This window comes from Pseudophryne corroboree, chromosome 10, assembly GCF_028390025.1.
Source record: "Pseudophryne corroboree isolate aPseCor3 chromosome 10, aPseCor3.hap2, whole genome shotgun sequence".
Taxonomy (NCBI): Eukaryota; Metazoa; Chordata; class Amphibia; order Anura; family Myobatrachidae; genus Pseudophryne; species Pseudophryne corroboree.
The window spans coordinates 9,847,196-9,858,806 of record NC_086453.1 but is presented as its reverse complement, the minus strand read 5'-3'; the positions used below and the strand labels follow the sequence as shown (position 1 = coordinate 9,858,806).

The following is an 11,611-nucleotide window of genomic DNA, read 5'->3' as shown; positions in this document are numbered from 1 at the left end:
CTGTCTGCGTTAGTGGCGTGTGTTGGCGCAGTTGGAAGACGCCAGCGCATGTAACTCCCAATTTGCAGCTCTTTATAATCCGGAGATGACACAACTTTGAGAGGGGGTGTGGTCATGTTACAATGGGGGTGTGGTCATGGCACTTCATCCACAGTGAATGGGGCATTCATCTCCAGGGTTGACCAATGACTGCTCTGCCATCGATGATCAGTGGTTTAGAATAATCTGTTAGGGACCATCGATAACTGAGCCATTGGTGATTTAACCCTTCGCAGACTGTGGCCGGCATTAGCCTTAGGGACTCTGCCACCAAAGTACACTATAGTTGTTCTCCCACTGATAATAAAACTAGTTGCCATCGCTATCAGATCATCGATGGTTGATAATCATTGATGATCAATGGCCAACCCAATAATTGTCTCAACTCTCCGACGCGTGAGTGAAAGGTGGACGCAGGTCAGGATGGTGGAACAGAGCCCTTGCTTTGTGCCTGTCGCACCTCAGTAGGACATCATGCTGCGCCCAGGCCTATAGCGGTGATCTGTGGCCGGCGTACGTCCATGCTGAGACCGTAATTTCCTAATTGTATCCATGTTAATGCGTAGTCAGCGGCATAAGTGCTACATCCAGCAGCTTCTATCTGCACAGAGGATTGGGAGAGTTGAATCCAGGCAGGTCAGGTGACCTCACATCAGAGTCAGTACTTAGGGCTCCTCCGGGAGCAGGTACACTCCTGAGATTGCAGCAACTGCACTCTAATTACAGTAATGTGTTCTCTGAGCAATAATCTGCTCTCCGGGCAGAGATTGCCCCCTCGTCACAGTAAGTACAATGTAGGACTTGCTATGCAATGCGTCGGTAAGTACAATGTAATGTGTTGGTAAGTACAATGTAACAAGTCGGTAAGTACAATGTAATGCGTCGGTAAGTACAGTGTAACACGTCGGTAAGGGTTGGGTACAGAATCCCGACTGTCAGAATGCCGGCAGGGGGGCGAGCTCGCCACGTTGTGGCTTCGGTGGCTCACTTCGCTCACCACAGGTTCTATTCCCACTCCACGGGTGTCGTGGACACCCAGGCGTGGGAATAGCTGTGGCGGCGTTGCTGGCATTCTTCCGGCTGGGATTCCGGCGTCAGTATTTTGACCATCAGGATTCCGACTGCCAGGATTTCAACTACAGCCTGTCGGTAAGTACAGTGCAACGCGTCATGCAATGCGTCGGTAAGTACGGTGTAACGCGTTGGTAAGTAACATAGAAACCTAGAATTTGACGGCAGATAAGAACCACTTGGCCCATCTAGTCTGCCCATTTTTTTTTATCTTTAGGTAATCTCAACCCTTTTTGAACATTCATTCTTTGTAAGGATATTCATATGCCTATCCCAGTGTAGGTACAGTGTAGCGCGTCGGTAAGTACAGTGTAGCGCGTCGGTAAGTACAGTGTAGCGCGTCGGTAAGTACAGTGTAACGCGTCGGTAAGTACAGTGTAGCGCGTCGGTGAGTACAGTGTAATGCGTCGGTAAGTACGGTGTAGCGCATCGGTAAGTACGGTGTAACTCGTCGGTAAGTACAGTGTAACGCGTCGGTAAGTACAGTGTAATGCGTCAGTAAGTACAATGACTGAGTACATGACACTGTACATATTACACGCTTCTCCTCAGTTTATACCGGTTTATCTCCGGGGCTGTACACTGGGGGCCGCTGGAGTTGTGCAGAGGGGGAGATCCTGGTCCCTGTGTGTGTGCGGGGCGGGGCGGGGGGGGGGGGGTAATAGTTTGTGTGTATTCCCACTCCTCGTTCTCTCCCAGGGAATGAATAGTTAAATCCTCGGTGTGGGGCTGTGAGTGGCTGATGCCAGAGTGTAAGTGAAGCCTGTTTCTTTAGGACCCAGTGGAGCTGCTGAGCCTGGATGTAGGGATCTGTCCCCCTGTGAGAGCCTCAGACAGAGGACAGCAAGAGACTGCAAGACACATCCAGAGAGACAGCCGGGAGCCTGCATACTGGTGAGTGCAGGGTGCCCGCCGAGGAGCGCTGGGGGCCCTGTTACTGTATATATACTCTAGTTACTATATATATACTGTCCTGATTACACAGAACCTGTCTAATTCATTAGTGTCCTGTTTTAAAGGGATAGGGGGAGATGTACTAAGCCTCGGAGAGAGATAAAGTGGAGAGAGATAAAGTAGCAGCTGATCAGAGCCTTACTGTCATGTTACAGGCTGTGTGTCACAAGTGACAGGAGCTGATTGGCTGCTACTTTATCTCTCTCCCCCAGGCTTAGTACATCTGCCCCATAGCGTGTAACATGTGCCCATTATAGCCTATGGGGACTCTGCTATACATACTGTATATAGCAGCTGCTCTGTATATACCGCACTCCGGACACTTCTCCCTCATTTCTTCCTCTCTCTGGAAATTGTTCTAAGAATGAAAAATTACACAGCAAAGAAATGTTATCTACCCCGGGGGCCGCCACAAAGAAAGCGGAGTGTAGTACAGTGTGTGTGTGTGTGTGTGTGTGTGTGTGTGTGTGTAAATATATATAATGTGTGTGTGTGTGTATAAATATATATTTTGTGTGTGTGTGTAAATATATATAATGTGTGTGTGTGTGTGTGTGTGTGTGTGTGTGTATGTGTGTATGTATATATATATATATATATATATATTTGTATTGTAGAAATCTGCACTCCCAGCTATATCACAGTCACCCGTGGGGTGCTCCTCAAGGATGCCTATGTAGGTCATCCACATATACCAGGTTGTCTTCAAGACCCCAGTGAGGATCTCAAATAGAGGGCACTTACCAATTCATTTCCATAGAATAAAAGAATTTATTAGAACATTGAAGTCATCACATCCATGTCATGACATGTATGTGATGACTTCAATGTTCCAATAAATCCTTTTATTTTATGGAAATGAATTGGTGAGTGCCCTCTATTTGAGATCCTCACTGGAGTCTTGAAGACAACCTGGTGTGTGTATGTATATATGTATATATATGTATATATATATATATATATGTGTGTGTGTATGTGCTAACGTGTATGTATATATGTGTATTTGTAAATGTGAAAATATGTATGTCTATGTATGTGTATATACGTGTGTGTGTGTGTGTGTGTGTGTGTGTGTATATATATATATATATATATATATATATAATGTGTATATATGAGAGAGAGAGAGAGAGAGAGCAATAGATGTAGCTGGAGCACTGGCCATCCCAATGGGCACCTTCTCATTGCGGCTGCGCTTCCTGTAATTAGCGCCTCGGGCTGGCACAGTAGGTGGGTGTCCTGGCAGCAGATAGTGGGGTTTCTGGGACCCCTTCCCAGCAGTATTAGGGTAACCCTGTACCTGTATATATTTAGTATATTACACCCAGGCGATGAGGGGTTAATCTCCGCGTTACGCCTGTAATGTATGATGCGGTAGGTGCTCCTCTCTGATGTAATAACTGTATGAGGTAAGTGTGCGCGCAGACATTGGAATGGATCATTAGTCACACCCCCACTATATATTACATATATCCCTCTCCCGGTGCACCCCGTTTCTGTTGTGGCCCCTGAGCTTTGTGGGGCCCCTGGAGATGGAGCAGCGGGCTTTGTGTCTGCACAGCCGGCCGCAGGCTGGGAATGCAGACCTGGCTGAGGTAGGCACAGACAGAGGGAGGGGGGCCATACCCTGCACCCCTCCCGCCAGCCCATCAGTACCAGTAAGTAGATTGTAATTAGAGTGTTTGATTTTTGGCTGCAGCCCAGGACAAGAAACACAAACTTCTCCCAGATGGAAATGTATAAGAGGGGATTCAGGGGGGAGGATGGGAGTGGTGCCTGGAGGGGGGGCTGTCCTGTGCTTGGCTGGCTGTGGAGGAGTGGGTTAGAGGGGGGGGGGGGGGGGGGTATGCTGATGAATCCCAGATGTTTCCATACAGTATGAACAGAACAAAGGCATTCTTTATTTCATGAGTGTGCGGCTGTTCTGGGCTGATTGCTATCACAGCTGTACGTCACCTTTACCCTGGGAAACAGGGTGACAAACTGGCTTTATGGAGGGGCCCAAACAGCTGACAGGATTCCCAGCACCTAGCTATTTACCTCTGTGCAGCGCTCCCCTAATGGCATCCCTGTAACAGCTGGGGCAGGGGGTGTACACCCCGGGGGGGCTTCCTGGAGTGCGTGCCATGCAGACAGTTTATTATGGTAATACTTATAGTCCAGGTGATGGAATAATCACACTATGATGACATGTGAGGATAACTACACATCCCGCAGTGATCACAGTATGTACTATCATTGCACTATTAGCATTAAGTCTGTAAATATGGGAGATCTGCGCAGTACGTAGAATGTGACGGCAGATGAGAACCACTTGGCCCGTCTGGTCTGCCCTAAACACACGCACATGCAGACACTTTAGGGTTAATTTTTATCGGGAGACCATTAACCTACCAGTATATTTGTGGATTGTGGAAGGAAACCCACACAAGCACAGGGAGAATATACAAACTCCACACAGATAGGGCCGTGGTGGGAATGGAACCCGCAAGCTCAGTGCTGTGAGGCAGTAATGCTAACCATTACGCCATCCGTGCTGCCCCACAAAGCCAGACTCTACTGCGCTGGCAGAGAGGAGGAGGCCACACGGAGCCTGCACATGGGCCCTCTCCCCGGTTCCGGCCTACGTTCCCAGTGAAGCGATTGGTCCGGCGGCTGATGATGCAATGCACAGTGAATTATGTGATCGTGACAGTATACAGCGGGGGATTTGCTGTATACGAGGCTGTGTGCCGGGCCCAGAGGCCTCTAATGTTCCTATGAGTGATTTCTGTGTGGCCAGTGGGTCCATGCGTCATAGTGATGGGCGCTGCAGGGAGATATACGCTGAGCTGCCTCTGTGTGGATTGTTGGGGGAAATGGGGCGCTCATTGCTGACGACTGACCCCCAAAGGCTAAACAGGGCTACACTTGGCGGGACCACATAATCTGGTGCCCTGCTAGGGGTGGAGACTGCATTCAGGTGGGGTGCGATGCCAATGACACTTATTTGGATATGTGAAGCAAGCTGACATAAGCTGCCCTCTGGTGGGGCGAAGCTGAGGCCGGGGGGTCCTGAGCTCCGCTCTGACCAATCAGCACTTGCGTTAGACAAGACTTTGGTCATCTCTCGTACATACGTCACTGTACTCCTGGCTGCAACGTCCCATATAGACAAAGGCACGTAGGTGACAGACATGGCTGCACAGGTGTTGGACAATGGTCACCGCACATTTTTTGGGTCAACTAGGGGCATCATTGTGGCATGAGCGTAAGTTGTGGGTTCATTTTAATGTACAGTGATGGCGGGGACCGGTGGTGGGGAGTGCGCAGATCGCCGGGCCGCGACATTTGTCTCCCCAGTAGTCAATGGGGCGTAGAGGTGACTTTTCGCTCTTTGCACTAAGCGCAGTTTCAGGTGCATCCTCCAGCCTGGTGCAGATGGGTATTCCAGGGGTATCTCCGGGGAATGGGATGCGGCGGGCACCTGGATATACCCTGGGAAGGGCAACATGCCCCTTAGACATATAGAGAAGCGGGAAGGTTTGTGGCTCCTAATCTAGTTGTACATGAAGCCAATGGTGCTGCTGCAATTAGCATCTGGTATGCACAGCGCTGTGTACTATGCTGGGTCCCTACTGGACTGAATGTAACCGGATCTCGCTGTAACCGCGCTGTGTGTGGGGTGGGGGCTTTACTCCGCTGGCCGGATTATGGGGGCTGCGTACCAGAACTGGCCGATATCCAGCTCCCTCATAGTAACCCAAACTGCTGCATTCCTGCCTCATGTTATGTCTACTACCTGCTGACACGTGACCGGTAACAAGTCACACTGCTAGATTGTAAGCTCCTCTGTCTACACGCACTACTCGCTTATACCTCATCTCTCTATTCACTTATTACACCAGGCAGGAACAAAAGAATGGGTGTGGCCCCGCACCAGTCACATATGTTCAGAGTTGGAATAAAGAAAAAACCAGCGTTCGTGGGATAATGTGACTAGCTGTCCCTATTTGTGCTGCTGGCGGTGCACCATAAAGACAATGGCCCTCATTCCGAGTCGTTCGCTCGGTATATTTCATCGCATCGCAGTGAAATTCCGCTTAGTACGCATGCGCAATATTCGCACTGCGACTGCGCCAAGTAATTTAACAATGAAGATAGTATTTTTACTCACGGCTTTTTCTTCGCTCCGGCGATCGTAGTGTGATTGACAGGAAATGGGTGTTACTGGGCGGAAACACGGCGTTTCAGGGGCGTGTGGTTAAAAACGCTACCGTTTCCGGAAAAAACGCAGGAGTGGCCGGAGAAACGGAGGAGTGTCTGGGCGAACGCTGGGTGTGTTTATGACGTCAAACCAGGAACGACAAGCACTGAACTGATCGCAGATGCCGAGTAAGTCTGAAGCTACTCTGAAACTGCTAAGTAGTTTGTAATCGCAATATTGCGAATACATCGGTCGCAATTTTAAGAAGCTAAGATTCACTCCCAGTAGGCGGCGGCTTAGCGTGTGTAACTCTGCTAAAATCGCCTTGCGAGCGATCAACTCGGAATGAGGGCCAATGATCGTCATAGAGTACAAGCAAAGAGAAGAGAGAAGACTTTTTTGTTTGGCACACTCTTTAAAAAATAAATTAATATGTTGTGTTTACAAAGCATAAAACGTGGCGCTTAATAGGTTAATTTAAAATATAGTGCCTAATTCAGACCTGATCGCTCGCTAGCTATTTTTTGAAGCGCAGCGATCAGATAGTCGCCGCCCACAGGGTATTTTCGCTTTGCAAGTGTGCGATCGCATGTGCAGCCGAGTGGTACAAAAAAGTTTTGTGCAGTCTCTGCGCAGCCCAGGACTTACTCAGCCGCTGCGATCACTTCAGCCTGTCCGGGACCGCAATTGACCTCAGACACCCGCCCTGCAAACGCCTGGACACGCCTGCGTTTTTCCAACCACTCCATGAAAACGGTCAGTTGCCACCCACAGACGCCTTCTTCCTGTCAATCTCCTTGCGATCGGCTGTGCGAATGGATTCTTCGTTAAATACATCACTCAGTAACGATCCGCTTTATACCCGTACGACGCGCCTGCGCATTGCGGTGCATACATATGCGCAGTTCTGACCTGATCGCAGCGCAGCGAAAAAACCTAGCATGCGATCAGGTCTGAATGACCCCCCACAGTCTTCTTACAAATAATACGGGCTGATGAATATCAGTATGAGAGCGTACACGGCGGGTGGGGTGTAATGCATCTCTAAGGGTCTTAGCGTTAAATCTTGTAGGATCTTAACAATAGATTGAGCAATCTATTTCTCTTATTTAAATAATAGATGGCGGGAAAGTGATACAATAATTAAGGTCTTGCAGTACGTTAGACTGATAAGCGCAGCTGTGTTATGTGGTAAAGGTTAGAGTGTCCAGTACATGGATTTGCGATAACCAGCACATAAATCAAAGGAGTACCTTAAATAGATAAATAATAGCTCTGACCACGATCTCTGGATGGGAGGCAAGGTGGTGATCCTTTCCTACAGGTCAGTATTCAATGCCGCGTTCCCGACAATGCCAATCCAACTTACATTGTCAGAAACGGGGCAAAAACCTGTCTGGTTTGGCCGGGGTTCCGACAGCAAACGTGGATTCCGACAAACCACACGGTTTCCAGCAAGTCGGGAATTCCTGACTTGTCGGAAAAAAACAGCCGCCATTGAATAGGTCGGCACCCCTTCTGAACTAAACCTGTCGGAAACTGCCATCTTTCCGACAAGACGACAGCTTCCGACATTAATTGAATACACCCCTATATGTCTGTTGCCCAGAACTGGCTAAGGATGCAGAGAAGATAAAGATGAATCTGCCGTCAATGTTAGACTGGAGTGTCCAAAATGCTCCGACCTACTGCACCGGGTATTCCCAGATGGTCTTCCACCAGGTACTAGCTCGGCCCTTTACTGTATAGGGGGGTACACACGGAGAGATCTGACTAGATTGCTTAGAAGTTAAGCACGGATCTCTCCGTGTGTATGCCCCCCAGCGATATAGCGATGCGCGACCCTGCGCGTCACTATCGCCGGTGCTAGCTTGGCCTCAATCTAGCACATTGCTCATTTCACCGTTGGGTGAAATGAGCGCCCCCCCCCCCCCCCTTCCCTCCTCGCTCAGCACACATCTCTCCCCGTGTGTACTGGCCTTATGGCTACCAAGATCGGATGAGATTGGGCATATGCAGTATGACATGGTAGATCAGATGAGATTGGGCATATGCGGTATGGCGCGGTAGAAGATGGGATGAGATTGGGCGTATGCGGTATGGCGTGTTAGAAGATGGGATGAGATTGGGCGTATGCGGTATGTGGTGGTAGAAGATGGGATGAGATTGGGCGTATGCGGTATGGCGTGGTAGAAGATGGGATGAGATTGGGCATATGCGGTATGGGGTGCTAGAAGATGGGATGAGATTGGGCGTATGCAGTATGGCGTGGTAGAAGATGGGATGAGATTGGGCGTATGCGGTATGGCGTGGTAGAAGATGGGATGAGATTGGGCGTATGCGGTATGTGGTGGTAGAAGATGGGATGAGGTTGGGCGTATGCGGTATGGTGTGGTAGAAGATCAGATGAGATAGGGCGTATGCGGTATGGCGTGGTAGAAGATGGGATGAGATTGGGCGTATGTGGTATGGCGTGGTAGAAGATGGGATGAGATTGGGCGTATGCGGTATGGCGTGGTTAGAATGGGATGAGATTGGGCGTATGCGGTATGGCGTGGTAGAAGATGGGATGAGATTGGGCGTATGCGGTATGGCGTGGTAGAAGATGGGATGAGATTGGGCGTATGCGGTATGGGGTGGTAGAAGATGGGATGAGATTGGGCGTATGCGGTATGGTGTGGTAGAAGATGGGATGAGATTGGGCGTATGCGGTATGGCGTGGTAGAAGATGGGATGAGATTGGGCGTATGCGGTATGGCGCGGTAGAAGATCGGATGAGATCTGCTGTTGGTGTTAGGCAGTGAGTAGGAACCTAGCAGTTGGGTAACTGGCGTAGGTAAAGGAATTAGCTGGATCACCAATGAGAGTCCCAGAATTGGAGAAATTGTGGTGGGGAACCCCTATAGGTGTAATGAGTGGTTCCGGTTACAGCTCAAGGTAACAAGTACAGTGGGTTATGCTAACCAAAAACTGTATGATTGATAGTGTACCAGAATCTATGTAACACTACGGGTCAGTATACGGCAGGGCAGTCACTGTGTACCAGTACGGGTCAGTATACGGCAGGGCAGTCACTGTGTACCAGTACGGGTCAGTATACGGCAGGGCAGTCACTGTGTACCAGTACGGGTCAGTATACGGCAGTGCAGTCACTGTGTACCAGTACGGATCAGTATATGGCAGTGCAGTCACTATATACCAGTACGGGTCAGTATACAGTACCAGTACGGGTCAGTATATGGCAGTGCAGTCACTATGTACCAGTAAGGGTCAGTATACGGCAGTGCAGTCACTATGCACCAGTACGGGTCAGTATATGGCAGTGCAGTCACTATATACCAGTACGGGTCAGTATATGGCAGTGCAGTCACTATGTACCAGTAAGGGTCAGTATACGGCAGTGCAGTCACTATGCACCAGTACGGGTCAGTATATGGCAGTGCAGTCACTATATACCAGTACGGGTCAGTATACGGCAGTGCAGTCACTATGCACCAGTACGGGTCAGTATATGGCAGTGCAGTCACTATGTACCAGTACGGGTCAGTATACGGCAGTGCAGTCACTATGTACCAGTACGGGTCAGTATACGGCAGTGCAGTCACTATGTACCAGTATGGATCAGTATACGGCAGTGCTGTCACTGTGTACCAGTAGGGGTCACTATACGGCAGTGCAGTCATTGGGTAACAGTATATGGCAGTGCAGTCACTGTGTACCAGTACGGGTCAGTATACGGCAGAGCAGTCACTATATACCAGTACGGGTCGGTATATGGCAGTGCAGTCACTGTGTACCAGTACGGGTCAGTATACAGCAGAGCAGTCACTATATACCAGTACGAGTCAGTATATGGCAGCAGGGCTGCTGCAGAACCGGCTGCGCTCTCTCTGTATATCCAGCGGTCGCTGGGAGAGGCCGGGGATGCAGCCATGTGCACTGATTCTCCCCCACTGCCATTGGGCAACTTTCCCAGGTTCTCCGCACTTCAAAGAGAATTTGCCGGATTCTTTCCTTGAAATTAGAGAGCAATGTAAGGACAAGTGACGGGGATTATAATGTGTGAGACGATGGGGGGCATTGTGTGTAGCAGGGGGAATAGAAGACGCACTATAGCACCTCTCTGTGTTCCAGGCTGTGGGGGGCATTGTGTGTAGCAGGGGGAATAGAAGACGCACTATAGCACCTCTCTGTGTTCCAGGCTGTGGGGGGCATTGTGTGTAGCAGGGGGAATAGAAGACGCACTATAGCACCTCTCTGTGTTCCAGGCTGTGGGGGGCATTGTGTGCAGCAGGGGGAATAGAAGACGCACTATAGCACCTCTCTGTGTTCCAGGCTGTGGGGGGCATTGTGTGTAGCAGGGGGAATAGAAGACGCACTATTGCACCTCTCTGTGTTCCAGGCTGTGGGGAGCATTGTGTGTAGCAGGGGGAATAGAAGACGCACTATAGCACCTCTCTGTGTTCCAGGCTGTGGGGGGCATTGTGTGTAGCAGGGGGAATAGAAGACGCACTATAGCACCTCTCTGTGTTCCAGGCTGTGGGGGGCATTGTGTGTAGCAGGGGGAATAGAAGACGCACTATAGCACCTCTCTGTGTGCCAGGCTGTGGGGGGCATTGTGTGTAGCAGGGGGAATAGAAGACGCACTATAGCACCTCTCTGTGTTCCAGGCTGTGGGGGGCATTGTGTGTAGCAGGGGGAATAGAAGACGCACTATAGCACCTCTCTGTGTTCCAGGCTGTGGGGGGCATTGTGTGTAGCAGGGGGAATAGAAGACGCACTATAGCACCTCTCTGTGTTCCAGGCTGTGTAGTGGCCGCTTCGGCACTGAATGCAATGGTGGCTGCTGATATACCTTACATTACATGGTACACCGGATCAGCACGGGGGATAGGACATGGGGATCCGGTCTCTAAGTCGACAGGGTCTCTATGTCGACATGTTCTAGGTCAAAAGGTCAACGTGAGTTTTTTTCACAATTTTTTTTTTTGGTGAACTTTTTCATACTTAACGAAGCATGCACTAATTAGGGTTCCCGGTCACTGTACGGAGAAAACGACACCAAAAAACCCCATAAAAAACTCACGTCGACTTAGTTACTGTCGACCTAGTTACTGTCTACCTTACCATACCACACCCTAGGTGATGCCCCCCGTCTGAGGGGCGCAGAGGACGTCTGTGCGTCTTATAGTAGCGTGTCCTCTGCTGTCCCTCCGGTCACAGTGTTTTATTCCTATATAAAGAGTTTGGTGTAGAATTGTTTAGTTGCTCCGACACCCACTGCCAGTAACCTGTTGGGGTGTAGGGACGCCCGCGTCTGGGTGTAATCCGGATGGCGCCTCTCACTGTGTGGACGCAGGT

The 11,611-nt window shown here is 49.9% G+C and overlaps 1 protein-coding gene across 1 annotated transcript in view; it reads left to right on the top strand.

The window, feature by feature from the left end:
• The first annotated feature begins 591 nt into the window (after positions 1–591).
• Positions 592–11,611, top strand: part of MFAP2 (microfibril associated protein 2) — a 31,274-nt gene continuing 20,254 nt past the window's right edge. Inside the window, 4 exon segments of the mRNA XM_063943896.1 lie at positions 592–675; positions 1,886–1,946; positions 1,949–1,966; positions 1,969–2,004. Of these exon segments, the coding sequence (XP_063799966.1) occupies positions 592–675; positions 1,886–1,946; positions 1,949–1,966; positions 1,969–2,004 (199 nt within the window).